The 16,093-nt window shown below is 59.2% G+C and overlaps 5 protein-coding genes across 5 annotated transcripts; 2 read left to right on the plus strand and 3 right to left on the minus strand.

The window, feature by feature from the left end:
* Positions 1–500: 500 nt before the first annotated feature.
* Positions 501–3,916, minus strand: BXZ73DRAFT_41510 (RabGAP/TBC; the record flags this gene model as incomplete). The annotated part of the gene is made up of 9 exons (XM_048018784.1): positions 501–796; positions 848–921; positions 981–1,212; positions 1,270–1,532; positions 1,659–1,936; positions 1,976–2,735; positions 2,817–2,905; positions 3,245–3,318; positions 3,859–3,916. The coding sequence occupies 9 exons, from the start codon at positions 3,914–3,916 to the stop codon at positions 501–503; spliced, it is 2,124 nt and encodes a 707-aa protein (XP_047881329.1).
* Positions 3,917–5,647: 1,731 nt separating this feature from the next.
* Positions 5,648–6,316, minus strand: BXZ73DRAFT_4281 (uncharacterized protein; the record flags this gene model as incomplete). The annotated part of the gene is made up of 3 exons (XM_048019028.1): positions 5,648–5,749; positions 5,801–5,854; positions 6,200–6,316. Coding segments are annotated over 3 exons (273 nt in total), but the record flags the coding sequence as incomplete, so codon positions are not given.
* A 1,670-nt stretch (positions 6,317–7,986) lies between these two features.
* BXZ73DRAFT_4076 (uncharacterized protein) lies at positions 7,987–8,904 on the minus strand (the record flags this gene model as incomplete). The annotated part of the gene is made up of 1 exon (XM_048018638.1): positions 7,987–8,904. A coding segment is annotated over one exon (918 nt), but the record flags the coding sequence as incomplete, so codon positions are not given.
* Positions 8,905–9,762: 858 nt separating this feature from the next.
* On the plus strand, positions 9,763–12,524 carry BXZ73DRAFT_88240 (HlyB/MsbA family ABC transporter; the record flags this gene model as incomplete). Its single annotated transcript, XM_048024877.1, has 13 exons — positions 9,763–9,922; positions 9,944–10,076; positions 10,134–10,158; positions 10,210–10,666; positions 10,722–10,844; positions 10,901–11,037; positions 11,088–11,347; positions 11,404–11,485; positions 11,543–11,722; positions 11,772–12,052; positions 12,106–12,206; positions 12,265–12,361; positions 12,416–12,524. 13 exons carry the CDS (start codon positions 9,763–9,765, stop codon positions 12,522–12,524), a joined length of 2,145 nt encoding a protein of 714 aa, XP_047881332.1.
* Positions 12,525–14,101: 1,577 nt separating this feature from the next.
* On the plus strand, positions 14,102–14,995 carry BXZ73DRAFT_41740 (uncharacterized protein; the record flags this gene model as incomplete). Its single annotated transcript, XM_048018828.1, has 1 exon — positions 14,102–14,995. A coding segment is annotated over one exon (894 nt), but the record flags the coding sequence as incomplete, so codon positions are not given.
* Between the last annotated feature and the right edge of the window lie 1,098 nt (positions 14,996–16,093).

Below are 16,093 nucleotides of genomic sequence, written 5' to 3' on the forward strand. Positions count from 1 at the left end.
GGCTCTTGGATACCAAGTTCTGTTTGTAAGTTCCCCATGCACGGATAATCAGTGGGGGAGAAGACTACTGACCAACTTTCCAATAGAATGGCTTCGCGGTGCTCGTGAACTGTCTGAGATCTAGAGTGCTCGATCGACACAGATCAGGAAGCACATGTGTGGCAGCCCTGTCCTTGGCATAAACAAGACACGAAGGCGACCATGATCGAGGTGGCGAACGAAATGGCGAGTGCCATTCCTGTGTGAGTACTAAGAACACTCGGAGAGTAATGCGTGAGGCAACGATGGTGACAGAATGTAGCATTGCAAGTGCACAGCGGAGCGAAAGCTGGAGATGACGCGGAAGGTGGATGGTGAGCGATACATTAGTACATAATGCGTTGCGTGGGTCATTAGAGATGCATGGGGAGGTGAAGTGACATCTACGGTAGAATGCATGCGAAGGGGTATGTATACGAACGGGAATATATCGACAGACGCGCAGACGGAGGTCGCCCTGTCTAGAAGGCATTTCGGGGGAGGGAGATGGTAGCCGGAGTGGTGGGCGAGATCGGTGAGGGACGAGCCTGCGCCGTGCGGCGCCGGACTTGGCTCTCAATCTTCGAACGTTGCTTTTGGAGATCGCTGTCCTTCAGCTTCGCTGAAAGGCACATGTCAATGAAAGCGTCGGGGTTGGCGGGGAGGGACGTGGGATGGAAGAGCATGTCTAGGGCAGCATCCGGAGAAGTACATTGCATGATCTTCTCTTTGCTCCACGTGAAGAGAGCGATCCCGGCACGGAAAAGGAAGGAGACGCCTATCGAGAGGCGATGAGCACCAGACAAGTCATAGCAACACAAGCACGCACCGTCGAACAGGAACACATCCCAAAGGCGGACGAGGTAGTCCGGAGGGAGTGCATCGACAAAAGCGGTAGTGAACCTAAATGCCACAACCAACGTGAGCTGGAGCGCCATCTGACATGGTACGAAACGACGAACAAAGTGTAGATGACTTGGATCGGCTTGACGCCCATATCACCAAAGAGCTTCTTCGCCACAACCGGCTCGTTCGCCTCCACCGCGCGGCCAAAGAGCGACGCATCGACCTCCAGCTGCACACTGGTACTGGAGAAGTACGGCCGAAGATGGGAGTCCATGAGCGCAACGAACGTCCAGAATGCGTCTTCCTCTGGGGACTGCATCAACAGCTGCGCCGCAATCAACACAAGCCCTGAGGAGCATAATAACGTCAGCCCAGACCATCATCGAGTGTCCACACCGCACACACCTCTTGAGTACGTGACGTCCGGAACCATCGTCAAGTACACCTTGAGCAACTTGGCGAGCGACCCGTCTTGCAGCTCCGGCTTGTCCACAAACGACGCCCGGATGTCGCGCTCGATGTCCGCCGCGGCGGCGACCTTCTCGCGGTCCGCGAGCTTTTGGTACAGCCCGTCCATGCGCTTCGCCTTGCTGTCCATCACCATCGCCCACACCTGGTATCGCACCGACGCCGGCACGCCGTCAACGACCATCTTCCGAACCTTCTTGCTCTTGCGCGCTTGTGCGGGAGGCGTCGATGCCAGCGCCTGGACCCACCGCTGCTCACGTTGCCGATGCACCTCTGCGCTCCCACTCCCGCTTGCGCTTGCGCTAGCGGCGCTCAGGCGCGCGGACATTTCGTTGGGGGACGCCGTCCCGGGCGAGCGGAAGCTGCCGATGGAAATGCTCGACATCGCGGGGCTGTCCGTGCGCAGGAAGCCCTCGCCGGGGCGTGGGCTTGGCAGCGGGAGCGACTCGAAGCTGTCCCCGAACGGCGAAAGGGGGAGGGTGGGCTTCACGAGCTCGAAGTCCGTGTCTTGCACTTGCACCGTGTCCTGCTCCATCGTGAATTCGCTCGTCCCGAGGCTGACAGGGCTCGAGATCGATTGCAGTGACTGGTGGCTTTTCATCGACTGGTGGCTTGTCACGAGCCGGAGCGGGGCCATCGTTACGAGCGGCGCGGCCTTCTTGCTGAAGCGCAGGCCCTGCGTCCCGCTGCCATCCAGAAGCTCTTCAGAGATGGACTGAGGGGACGACATGCTCTCGATTGATGGCCGCGCATCGAACAGAGTCTGCGACGCGGTCCGGGAGCGCCGAGGGGATGATGAGAGGTCGGAAGACCTTTTGGGGAGGATGGCGGACCGACTGTGACGAACGACGTGGGGCGAAGACGGCACTGAGGGCAAGAAGGCCGATTTCGGCGAGGATGGCGGCGAGGACCTGTTGAAACCCAGGGTCTCTGGAAGCGACGATAGTGGCGATTGCATCTGCGGTACGGGCGAGCGCTGGGCGGAGCGAAGCACAGGTGTCGAGGGATATTGCGGGGCATCGCCGCCATCTTGATCCTGATCTAGATGTAGTGGCCCTTCGGATTCGTGGTCGGAGGGGAGAGCGCCCAGAGCTGGCGAAGGAGAAGCTGCTGGAAGCGGGCTCGTGGAAGATCGAGGTGGGGGCGAACGTACAGCTGGTACGTTGTTGTTCTGCGATTGCGCTAGCGGCGACGGCGCGTGAACACCCCGGATCACCGTGGGCGAGTGCGATACCATCGCGCGCTGCGGCGCCGCGACGTTCGCCGCGACGGTGGGTGTGGCGGCCATCGCTGATTTGGAGCGCTTGGTCGTGATCTGGAGCGGTCGGATCGGAGACAAAGGCGGTGAGAGCGGGCCAGATGACGTGAGAGGGAAAGAATCATCCCGACTGTCCATGTTCCATCTGTCAGCGGAAACTATCTACTACGGTCAAAACCTGTTGGGCGCGCACCTCTTCTCGCCCAGTACATTCACTCGAACTGACAACCCATTCGACATGCCCGAGAACGACCTCGACCGCGGCCGCGCACCGCCCGCAGTCGGCGCAAAGTTCGCTCGAGGGATGGGCTGGCTCTGCCCCGCGCCAGCCAGCACCTGGTCAATTTGCGCCGTGATGCTCGCCAGTGCAGGCGAACCTGCGTTTCGCCGACCCGCGATAGGGTCCACCGCGTTCATGATAGGCGGCGACTTGGTGTTCCGGCGAGCGAGAGCTTCCGCAAGCCCCTCAGCGGGGCTCCCCGTGCGTGAAGGCGGTGGAAGCACGATGGGCGGGGACATCATCCTTCTCCCAACGGGGTCCATCGCCGTTTGCGGACCTCCAGGAATAGGTGGGGACATCATCCTACGCCCGACCGGGTCCGCGCCCTGTGCTGTCGCGCCTTGCAGAGGAGGAGACATCATCCTCCCGCCCACAGGGTCCGCATTCGCCATCGGGCCTTCTTGGACGGGTGGGAGCATCGTGACGGCCCTCTGTGGGGCGGGCGGGTCTGCGCTTCGCCGCCCAGTAGGGTCCATCGCCATCGCGAACTGCGCTGGGGGAACGAGCGCGGATGGCTGCATCGCCCCCGGAGGTAGCGTGGCGCTCCTTTGCGGAGGTAGACGCTGTTCCATCCCAGGCGCGACTGGAGCGGGGGAAGCCATGCGGCTCGCGGGTGTTCCTGTCCGACTTGGAGGGACCCATGGCATGGGAGGCATCTGAGCGCGGTTCGCAGGGATGTTGTTCTGGGGTTCCATCGCAAAAGTGATTGGAACCGGGCCCATGGATAGCGAGAGGTCGTACTCGAACCGTCCATATATGGTAGGAGGTGTTGGGCGGCCCTCGCGCCGCGCGTTGTAGAGGACCACAAGGATATGGAATGACGACCCGGGAGGTGGGCCAGCATTAGGAGGCCGGTTTTGGGGCATAGGCTGGCGGTTGTACATCGGTCCTGACGGCGCGGTAGCGGGTTTGGGCGCTCCGGGGTGAGGCATGAACAAACTTTGCCGTCCTTCCTGACCGACCATTGGGCGATTCGGGTCTACGGGACGCGCTTGAGGATGGCCTGGAGGGGGTATGACCCGTGAGGGGGGCGAGGCCGCCGGCATCGGCGCTGGACCCGGCGCTGGGGTCCTGGAGCTGGAGGCAAACGGGGCGGTAGGCTCTCTCGGGCTGTAGGGCGGAACAGGGTCGAACTCAGGTTCCTCGTCTGGGTTCGCGAGGACGCGCTTCTCCTTGGAAGAGGATGTGACTCTGCGCCGCGGGGATGTGGGCGGTGAGCGTGGTTCCGACGGAGCTGTAGTTGCCGGAGAACCTGTAGGAGAGGGAAGTGGCGCCTCGACTGCCGCGGGCGTGCTGACGATCTCCGCGCTCATGGAGACCGCGGTGTCTGGTATTCCATTGTCACGCCGAACGACGAGGAGTTCCTGCGTGTGTTCGGATGCCTTCGAATGTCGTTCGCTGGAGCGTGCACTCTCCCTATCCGAATCACTCTCCGCGCGCCGAGTGGTAGGCTCCGCTTTCGAGGGGTATTGCGGTGAGACCAATGTGGGTGATGCAAAAGCGGCCGACATCGCGGGTGTGAACTGGGTGGGTGACGCCTGCGGAGACCCAAACGTGGCATGCAAGAGCGGCGAAGGTTCCGGTTCGGGCCTGAATGTGAGCGGAGCGGGCCGGTTCTTCTGCATCTTGCTCTCTGGGGACAGAGGGCTGGCGTCCAGCAAGGACTCGCGATTCGATTCCGCAGTGGTTACTTCCGCTAGGCGAGAGGGTATGGCGGCCTTCGACAGTTTACGATCCCGCGAACCGATCGAGTCCATGCTGCCTCGGCGTTCACCTCCCGGTGAGGGGATAGGAGGCGTGTCTGCGAAGGACATCATTGAACCTTTGGAGAACCGCGACATCTTCGAGGCCATCGAGAACCGTGAATACCGGTACTGGTCGTAGATATCGCCCGCGCCCTCCCAATCCTCCATATCGGACCCGTAGTCTGAATCTGAGCGCATAGTTTCCGGGGGTGGAGGCGGATCAAGCGGTATTCGCGCGCTTACAGGCGAGCCCGAGTAGTGTGATTCCGAGCGGTCAGACATAGCGCTGGGTGGTGATGGATCGAGCGACTGTGGTTCTTCACGAGGCGACTGTATTGAGTTATTTGACGAGGCGTCGTCATTGTTCTGAGTAGATTCCGGAGATTGGACGCGCCTGTTCGCCGGCATGTCCGCATCACTGTCGTCGTCGTCGTCGTCGTCATCGTCATCATCCCCCAGGCCTCCGAGTAGAGAGAGACCAATGTTGCCCATGCCATTGTCGGACGACGCCATTGAGAGTCGGGAAGTCGCTTCGTCTTCCTGCTCTGAGTATATCGACGAGGTGTCGACCGGAGGGAAGCGGGAGGTGGTAGGGTCAGGGGAGTTGAAGTGCTCGATAGGGCTGTCGTCGCTGAGTTCCTTGGCCAGTTGGTCAAGGCGGATGGGAGGAACGAGAGATTCTGTGTCGGAATCATCGTCGTGGCGAGCGATGACAACGTCGTTCCGATTGTCATCAGCAGGAGTGACCGGGATGGATGACATTGACGTGTTGTAAGATTCGTGGCTCATCGAGCGTTCCGGTAGCGGAGATGTCGCTGGTGAGTCTGACACAGCCGTGATGGTGATGTTGCTAGACGCAGAAAGGCTGGGCTCGATCCCTGGGGAAAGGAAGTCTTGCGTTCCCTGACGCGAGGGTGCGAAACGAGTGCTAGAGGCGGCAGGGGAAGGTAGATCACGTATTGAGGATACGGCGGGTGAGGGTGGATCTCGCACAAGGAGTGCGCTCTGTGAAGATGACGGGCGGGAGACCGGAGAAGCAGTGGATTGGCGCTTCGTGAGGACTGGTTTCTTGAGACGTCCGTGAAAACGAACGGCTGCGCCGTGGAAGTTACCAACGACGCCCTCGCAATAACCCTGTACACAACATCAAAATGAAAGCAATTCGACGGCATGCAGTAGACGTACAAGATAGGTATCAGGTTGACCAGATATTTGCATGAGAACTATGATCTCGTCATCCTAGACGTCTCAATCAGCGTTCCGGACACAGTATGAGGCCAGGGCAGGGAGAAAAGCAGGAACAACACGATAATTGAGGCAGCTCCACCTCTACGCCAACCGTAGGCGTTCCTCCAGGCCACAACTCAAGCGATTGGGAAAACGCCGAGTCCTGAGGCATCCGTGTATGCAGACCAAGAACATCATCTGGCATAGGCCGAGACAGTGACCAAGGCCAAACGATATGAGCGTGCTACCCGCTGCTACCCGTCCCCCATGCGAAGAACGCTTCAAGTCCACACCCAGATCGTAGCGTCCTTGTTACACGCTTTGCCCCCATGTGGAAAGAAGGTGGGAGTTACTTACCTTCATGAACATGAGATCCTGAGACTGCTCCGCTATACAGTCCTCCAATGCGGTGCACTTCCCAATGCCGCCTTTGCTGGCGAACCGTGTCCATCTCCCGAGTTCGCTTGCTTCCATGGGCGGTAGTAAGGAGTAGAGAATGCGGGGGACGATACAGACACAGACAAACAACCCAAAGGAGTGGTACGGGTGAGAGCAGATAACAGGCTGGACAACGAAGGTGAGGGGACGGCGGGGTGGTGGGGGGAATCGAGAACAAGGTGCGAGCTCGAGAAGCGGGTGGTGCCGTCGAAACTGCTCGGGTTAGGGTCATATCTGCACAAGCAAAGCTTAACGCCTAACTAGAAAGGTCCCGCGGCCGTTGCGGCCTTCAATATTTTGTATCGTCATTCTATCTCGCTTAACCTGTATTGAAACCAAGGTCTATAGGGTCTTCAATTCTCCTTAATCAGACTCTTCTGATCGGAGGATTGACAACAGTGCCTGATGGTCAGATGCCGAATATTTTCTACTGCTGCGTGCCTGCGCACGCTTCTTCCATCCTGAGTGCGGACAGTACTCGAAGTGAAAGAAAATCCGACTAGTGTCGATTAATCAACTGAAGAACGCCCTCGGACATCCCACGAATGGAGCTTCGACATAGTTACAGCTCTCTCACCGGGGTGCATTGCCGTGGAAGTCGTACATAAGTACACGCACGAGGATAACACTACCCCATTGTTAGCGCACTTGATACTTGGTCGGGGGGAAGCTAGACGTATATATAGTGACTCTCGTTGCCTTGAACGCTGACGAAGAAGCACCGTTTTGAAACTGATGTCGGCCTCGTATCTTGACAGATAAGTGGATAGATACGTAGATGGTGTTCATAATCTGATCGCACGATCAGCGTCACAACGAAAGTCATCAGGCACAGATATTATTGCTCACCTCCGCTGATTTCAGGGGAAGCGCACGAACCTCGCCCGTTGCTCCGGTTTCAAGCTCCAGTACATCTCCGAACCGTCCGGCTCCCATGAGTCCCGCACCACGAAGTCGCTGAAGAACGGCTGCCCAGGCGACACGAGTCTGAACACGCCCACCCGTGCCACGATGTCACCAAAGTACGCCATCTGCATCCCGGACTCCTTCGCTTCCTCTCCAAATTGGATGTCCACGCGTTCGAGAGCGCCGGGGGGGCGCGCGGTGACCAACGCTCCGAGCGCGCAGGCGTACGCGGTGAGGAAGGCAGGTTCTCCAGCGGCGGACGGGGAGACGTTCGACACGACGCCAAGCGTGCGCAGTGTCTGGCTTCGCTTGGCGAGGGCGAGGAAAAGAACGCGGGCATCGTGCACTACACGTGCCGCATGCCGCAACCCTGGGTCCTCCGTGGCGGCGATAGCGGTGGCGAGCATGTCCGCAGAGTTCGGCAACGATGCGCCGACCGCTGGGCAAAGACGCGTGCGTAACGTCTGTAGTCCGGGGGTGTGGGATATGACTTCAGCGACCATGAACGGATTGACATCTGGAACGTCAAGGAGGATGGAGGTGACGTGCGTGAATGGGAGGGCGGTGGGAGGGTCGCTCCAAGAGATGTGGAACCAGTTGTGCGCTTGCTTGAGTTCTGTCATCGTCCCATGCATCCAAAAGTGTGGGCCGATAGCCTGTACGGCCGCTGGGAGTGAAGGGTCCGGCTCGATTGCGTAGTGGACGCAGTCGAGGTCTTTGGATATGCGCACATCGACGTGGAGGGGAAGGCTGACAGGGACGTTCGCCATCGGCGACCGCGGAAAAATGAGGGAGAACCTGTCGACGGAGCATATCTGCGAGTTGTGCAAACGGATGGGGACATGGGAAGGAAGTTCGAGTAGTTTGAAGAGACGAATAAAGTCGTCCGCGCAGTCGGTAAGCAGCAGCGAGCGGAGACGAGGGAGTCGGACTGGGGGCGGGAGGATGGTGAGGCCGACGATACCATGGAGGTCGGGGAAGTATTGGAGCCAGCGAAAGTGAAGATACTCCAGACAAGGAGTGTTGGCGAGGACGGAAAGGATATCGCTGGACGTGATCCCGCTAACGTAGTCGAAGGAGAGGTAGAGATGAGTAAGACTCGGAAAGTGATTGGCTGGGGTCCACGCGGTGATGCCTGACACAGCCAGCGCCTTGAGCGACGAAACAGGATCCCCAAGCAAGACGATCCTTCGCAGATGGAGGTCGTCCGGTTCTTCGTCGACCACAACCGCGAGGTTAAGGACTTGAAGGGTTGGCATACTGAGAGAGACGAGCCAGTCCGGAGGATCGGGCGATGCAGGGTAGACACGCTCAACCATGTCGAGACGACGGACTGTTTTCCGCCATACTAAGAGGAGTGTGTAGAGGTTGAGCTGGAACTGTCGATGGCCCAGGGCCGGGAGGGATACTGTCGCGGGTTCCCGAGAGTCGAGGTAAAGAGACAGAGGCAGAGAAAGGGATCTGGCTCGGAACTCGACAATCTGTGTCGCGTGGTGGCCGTCGACACGGGTCCAGAAACGCGGATACGTGGTGGCGACCGAACGCCAACGGTGGCAGACGTGCGTGATCGCTATGAGCTGGCTCGTGTCGACGCGCAAGGGCATCTTCGTGTAGCGCGTGAGGGCGAAGGTTGGGCCATCACAAAGGGCGTCTTGTACGAGATAGTGAAAGACAGCGAGGAGGAGCTCATTCGGCAAGCTGTGAATGGAGGCCATGGAAATGACGGCGGTGGAAAACGCCCAGAGGCCCTGTATCTGAGCAAAGGCGTTATGGGTTGAAGTCTGCAATGGGTTTGCAAGGATTCGAGGTACGCCAACCTTTGTAGACCTGATGAGGAGGGGGAGAAAACGTTGGATTTAGGTGAAGTCTAAAACTGCGCGTCCTTCTGACCTGAGTAGAGGTACGCTACATCGACATTGGGCTTCCAGATCGTCGAACGTGGCTGTGAGACGGTAGAATTGATCGGTGAGTGTCTTCAGATGTAAGTCAGATGGTGGTCGTCGAGAGAGTAGAGAGGAGCATCACGATAGCTAGCCGGCTTCTATACGTAACCTCTTGCATAGTTACTACTACTAGTAGTACTACTAGTGTAAGCACTGGTCGCGCCAAGGTCGCGCGTTGATCAATGTTAACGTTCAAGCTCAAACCTTCATCCCGTCTGCTTATCTCTGTACGAACACGCCCCCAGCTTTCGCAACATCCGATCTACCTTCACCCATTCCTACCCTCCTGAGTGCGAACGGCCACCGCCTGCACAGAAACCAACACTTCCATCATGCCTACACAGGTCTGCGGCGGATTTCGGTGCTGTCATGTGCTGCGGCGACAGTATAGGTGGTAGTAGCAAAGCTTCAAGCGTGGGTCCTGGCACTGCTGCACAGTACTTCCAAAGCCTCAAAGCGATGCTCGTCGAGGTCGCAGTCAACGTTGGGATCATGGCGCCCTTGGCAGCAAGCGCGAAGTATCCGTCAGCCGAATCACCGCCCGCGCTCTTCTCCTTGCTTTCTCTCCGCCTGTGTGCTATAAGTGCGCGTTTTCCCCGCTCCCTTTGCGCCCTCCATCTCACCATTCTCACTATGCCCAGGCACATGCGGACGTTCTTCCACATCTCCGATCATGGAAGACTACTGAATCAACCCATCGACCCCTCACGTGTGGTCACCCACACCAAGTATGGTATCTGGGACTACTACCAAGAGGAGCACCCGGACGCAGGAAGGATCACGTATGGAACAGGTGCAGTGCACGGCTTTAGAGACGTGCAAGAGGGCATCCCGTATATCACCCGCGCCGTGCGTGACGTCTTCGTCATACCCGGATGCAAGCTCCAGGTGTGCATATATGCGGCTGCAGAGCTTGCTGCGTCGCTCGTCCCTGCTTTGTCTGTCTGGTGCGTACTATTGGCATTCGTGCGCGTGCACCCCTTCAATCCAACGCGTCCTTCCAGGTTCCAGGGACAAATGCTGCTCATGGTACGTCCGTGTCTACCTCTGTCTGTGCTCCTTTTACCGAGCCTCTGTCAGATGGAGAAGGCAGTAGAGACAGGCGAAATAGACAAGCCTATGTTCCTCCTAGCATTCTCTGGTCATGCGTCTTGTTCACTCATCACCAACCTGCTCGATCGCGTCAAGGATCGCGCGCAAAATAATATTAACAAGAAGATTCAGCGCAACCAGGCCCTCCGCGCCTTCGCCATCTGGGCTCGCATTGATTTGCCCACATCCGAGAGGCCAGATATCATGAACGAATTGCTCACGACATCCAACTCGGAGATGTTCGGCCAGACCGTACTTTGGGGTGGCGTAGGAACGGTCGTCCATCTCTTGGGAACTGGTGCTCGTGTCAGCACACAAGTTGCCGTACTCTGGAACGTTCTGCGAGGACAAACGGACCTTGCGTACATGGGGATTGCGACTATTCTGTCCGAATTGTTGACCCGACTTTGGCCTTACTTTCGATTTTCGTCGTACAACGATGTGGGTGCGTCCATTACTATCCTTTCTGTCTACTATAACTTCCGCTGAACCATGAACAGCATGGGTGGTCAAGACCGACAATCAAGATTACTTGAAGATTGCCGGGTGGAAAGCAACGGTCCAAAGCCAAAAGCACCGGAAGGAAATCGTTGCAGGGGATCTGGCCGAGTTCGCAATTTCAGGCACGGATGACTCTCTTCGACTCCAGTGTTGTTGCTCAACCAGAACCGCTTCTCAGAGTATACGTCTGCTTCGGACCGGCTTGGTGACGGATACCGAGACTTCATGGAGATACAGAGAACGGTCGGTTTCCATGCAGGAAGCGGCAGTGCATTCTGGACGCATTTCCAGAACGGTTTCAGTTACCTCCCGCAGGTGAGTCGCTTTTGCCACTCGTCGGCTCTTCTCGCTCATACACCCTCTAGCTTGCCTTTGCTATTCGTGCCATGCAAAACCCTTCTCGAATGGCAGAACTCCTTGCTACACTGCACCTCATACAGTCGTCTGCCGCCGGCCTGGCGATGTCAGTTCAATCGCTAGTGGGCAAAACTATGTCACTCGGAGATGAGGTATACGGCCTGAAGAAGACGTATGAACCTGGGATCAAGAACTTGGTCGTTGATGGGAAGGAACCGTTTGTAGTGGATCCGCACCAAGGGAACATGGGCATTGAACTAGAGTTCCGGTGCGCCCGCTTGTGTACAGCGTGCTGCTAATAGGCGTTAACTCAACCCCCACCAGGAATGTGTCCTTCAAGTATCCCAGCGCGGATAAGTATGCTCTGAAGGACGTCTCTTTCAAGCTTCTTCCGGGGCAGCTTTGCGTACGCTATATGGCTGCGGTCTCCTCAACGGCCTGTTTTCTTATCATATGCACACAGGTCATTGTTGGATCGAACGGCGCCGGCAAAAGTACCATACTCAAATTGTTAGTTCGTCTGTATGATCCAATGGAAGGTGCCATCTTCTTTGGAGGCCGTGACATCCGCACGCTGAAGATGAGCGATCTCCGCCGCGCCACCTCCGTCCTCTTCCAGGACTACACTCATTTCCCACTGTCTGTGAGTTACCCCTATGACAGTGTCGACCCTATCTAATCCACCACCGTAGATCCGAGACAACATCGCGCTCGGAGATCCCACTGGAGCCCACTCGGACGCTGCTGTCCGACGCGCTGCTGAACTTGGTGGCGCCACCAAGATCATCGAGTCTCTACCGGAGAAGTACAATACCTATCTCGGCTTTAACAACTCCCAGCTCGCAACCGGGCCCCCGGATGGCTCGCTGACACGTTCCGGGAAGATCTTCGATACTGCCGCGGTGGTTGCGCGTGCTGGACTCCGACGTTCTGTAACACAGCTGAGCGGCGGGCAGATGCAGCGGCTTGCGGTGTGAGCACCCTCTTCTCGGTCGCGGAGATTTGCGAGGCTCACGTTGCATTCAGGGCGCGCACGTTCATGCGCTCAGTCGTGCGCGAGGACGCACGCGTCGGGCTTCTGTTGTTCGATGAGCCGAGCGCGTCGCTGGACCCCATCGCAGAGCATGGTGAGCAGTGGAGCAGCAAGTCCTATGGGCGTACCTGCTGATGCCACATGCCTTGCAGATCTATTCGACCGGCTGCGGGAGCTTCGGGGGAGCAAGACGATGGTCTTCTCATCTCACCGTTTCGGCAAGCTCACGCGACACGCAGACCTGATCCTGTATGTGCGCTCGTCTCTATTACGCTTGTTCAGTTTTGACCGCTCCACTTGCAGGTACATGGATGGTTGTGGCATCATCGAGGCTGGCACGCACGAAGCACTGCTGGAGAAGGATGGAAATTACGCGCGACTTTGGAAGCTTCAGGTCCAAGCCTTCGCGTGAGGAGGCACGCCTTGTCTCTCGTGGATATTGTCACGTAGCGCATTATACTTAATATAGACCCCGAATATTCGCTCACCCGACGCCGACAGTGCCCGACCGTCCTATAGACGCGACGTCATCCCCAGGCAACACGACCGTGGATGACTGACCGCAGCCATGTGTGACCCCTTGGCTAAATGGCCGGACCGTCAGGTGCTCCCGCGCGTTATTACCGCCGAGTCTACCCACGCGTATCGTCAACGGACGCGCGGATGGAAGGGCGCGCAGAAATCTACCTCGATCGATTCCACCACGGAACCCCTCACGGACACGCTGCCTCACGCTGCACGCAGCCAGCTCACCGCAGGTGAAACGGGGTGCGCGTCCTCTTGCCTCTCTTTTGGGGCCTCACGGGATGTGAACCAGAGCAGATGATCGTTCCTCGAACGACGCTGGGGCACGCGCGCATAAGTAATACGTAGCCATTTCTGGGCGCGGTAGTACGACCGGCTTCACAGCTAGGCACGAGCTACTCGACGTGAAGAGGATGGACTGACCCTGCACGGTGCGTACGCGTAAGTACCGGCACGCAAGCGAGGTCGCGTACCCAGCACGCCTTCGGCCCTCGGGAGTCGGACGGACGCAGCCGGTCCGAAGACTGCGCTTAGCGAACGCTCTGATCGGGCGTTGGACAGGGCGCATGACGTCACCGCCGGCGGCAGGCCAACCACCACGGAAAAGCGGCGACATCTCTGCCCGTTCACATGGGGAAGCACACAGCCCAGCCCAGCGCGCGCGCTGACTCTGGAGACGACACTCGGGCCAGTCGCCGCCACGGTCCTCCGCCCCTCGCGCTCAACGGGGGACAGGCGACAACCAGTTCCCACTGCCCAGGCACTCCGACGCGCACCCTGGGACCCGGGTCAACGGCACCATCGTCACTGTGGCCAAGTGTCCGCATGCGCGCGCCCGTGCCAGCGCGCGAGGCTCGAAGTGAGGCACGCCCACCCAGAGCGGTTAGACCCGGGACACTCCGCAAGTCCTCGTCGTGGCCACCCGTCACGATTTCCTTGCCAGGCAACGATAATAGTTTCAGCCAGGGTCAACGTTCAAACGTTCAAGGCCGCCGCTGCACCTGATCCCACCGGCCCCCGCAGAGGACGGGGAGCCTTTGCCTTAAGCTTGTCGCCTCGCATCTATGTGCACTCCTCTTCCACTCGTCACGTAACTCTCGCAGACGGGCCCTCCATGAACACGTGAACATTCTCAATTCTCCGCGCTCAGACGCCCTCGGAGCCCCACGGCAAGCGCGTTTGGTGACTTGAGTCGGCGACATTGGCTGATGTCCGAGCTCACCTTCCCCCAGCGTCCCCCAATACGTACGCTCGCAGACACACCCCAGCACCATGATATGCACCTTGGAACAGAATGGCACACACTCGACTGTGAGCACTCCTCCCTCTTGAGTCTCTCCCCCCACTACCTTGCATTTACTGAGATCCTTCAAGCTCTCTCCCCGGATGCTGCTCATGTCCATCGACCAGCCTATGCCGTCGCTCCCTTCCACTCCGCCGAACAGACCAAGACAGACCCGTTCGATGTCGCCTCGACGTGCTCCCACGATCCAACAGCTGCCCGTAGAACTTCTCGTGGACACCTTTGCTGCCGCCGACGAGGTCGAATCTTGGGGGCCATTCGGGTTCGGCCGCGGCCGCGGCATCGCGAAGCTCATGCTCGTATGTCGTAGCTGGCGCGACATCGCCCTCTCCACACCTTACTTCTGGCGGCACATCGACATCAACTCGGCGGAGCCATCTCCTCGGGTCCAGTTGCTCCTCGAGCGCTCGTCGGGCTGCACCATCGACGTCCGGCTGTTATACCGAGGGCTGCAGGAGGACGGTCCTACCCCGCGCTCAGTCCAACCCCTTCTTCCACACGTCTCCCGCATTCGGTCGCTCGACGTCAATCTCACTCATGAGGATTTCCCGTTTGTACTTCCCCTCTTCGCGCGGGAGCTGCCCATGCTCGAGACGCTGGAGATTATCCCAGTCCGAGCGGGAACCCGGGCGATAGAGTGGACTGACTTGGATCTCTCTCGCAAGGCACATCCCAAACTCCAGTCGCTCTCCATACGTCGAGTGTTCCTCCCGCCACCCGGGCACTCGTGGTGCACCCTACGCGTCCTGAAGCTTTACGACTATCCCACCACCTCCGACGGCCCACTTCCCCTTCAAGACTTTCTCCAAGTCCTGTCCAACTCAAGAGCGTCGCTCGAAGAGCTCTACTTGTGGTTCGGGTGCATCCAACATTCCGAGATTTGCGCCGCGCTCTCGCAAGACGTCGGTTCGCACATGTCCTATCGGAACATGGTATCGCTCGTCCACCTCCCGCGCCTCCGCATCTTCTCCGCACAGGGCCCGTTTGTGCTCATCGCGACGATCCAACAGGCGCTCAGCCTCCCGGACGACATCTCGCAGGTTGATATCCGCACGACGCAGTGCAACTCGACGGACGCGAGCGTGAACGCCATTGCGGACGTGACCCCGCTCTTCCCCGGGCACGCGCGCTCGCTCCTGGACCTCCCGTCCGACGTCACCTTCCGCACCTATGCCGTTGGGAGGTATTCCGAGTTCGAAATCCGCCCCGCGTCCCGGCCGCGCACCGAGCCCTCTCCTGACCATTGCGCAATATCCCCGACGAGTCCACTCTCGTCCGTATCTTCCCCGAGCTGCGTCTCTACCGCCGAATCCAAGCTTTCTCCCATCTCCGACTCCACACCGCCCTGCAGCAACCTCTTCCTCTCTTTCCAACATCCCGCCGTCGGCCTACCAGCGCTCGTCCAGGTCGTGGGCTGGGCGCCCGTGCGAAAGCTCACCCTTCCCGCGGCGTTGTTCCCCTCCGCAACGCCCGAACAATACGCCGAGGCGTTCTTCGCGCTCCCGCACCTCGAAGTCCTCGTCCTCCGCTCTCCCAACACCGACGCGATCGCCGGCCTCGACCCGCGTCTAGCCGCATCCACGCTGCCCCTCGCGGCCGCGTCCATCGAAGACCCGCGCGCGGACCCCACAGCGGCGGCGGTGCGCGCCCTGTGTCCACGCCTGCGCGTCCTGCGCGTCCACGCCCCATGCGCGACGGCGGAACGCGCGCGGGAGCTCCTCGGGGCGCTGTGCGCGTCCGCCGCGGCGCGCGCAGAGGGCGGCGCTCGGCTCACGCTCGTTGACGTACACGTGTGGGCGACGGGCCGCGGGGAGGATGCGCAGCTGCGGACTGGGGCCGGTGCGGCGGCAGTCGCGCGCGCGGTGGCCGGGCTCGAGCGGTGCGCGGCGCAGGCGCGGTGCCTCGTCGGGGAGCCGGCGCGAGATTGCGCGTGGTGCGTTGGACGGCGGGGGTGATGCCGGTGCGCGAGGGGGCGTTCACGACGGTGTCGGCCTCGGACTAATTGTACTGTATAGAGGCTCGTCGAGAGGCTGCAGTTGCGCACGGACTTGGCCAGCGCTCACACGGACCATCCTCTCGCTCCATCTTCTCTGTCCTTCAAAGTCCCTGTCTTCATCACGACGCTTACCTTCCTCATGACATACCATCAGCAT

The sequence above is a fragment of the Epithele typhae genome, assembly GCF_022376455.1.
Source record: "Epithele typhae strain CBS 203.58 chromosome Unknown BXZ73scaffold_6, whole genome shotgun sequence".
Taxonomy (NCBI): domain Eukaryota; kingdom Fungi; phylum Basidiomycota; class Agaricomycetes; order Polyporales; family Epitheliaceae; genus Epithele; species Epithele typhae.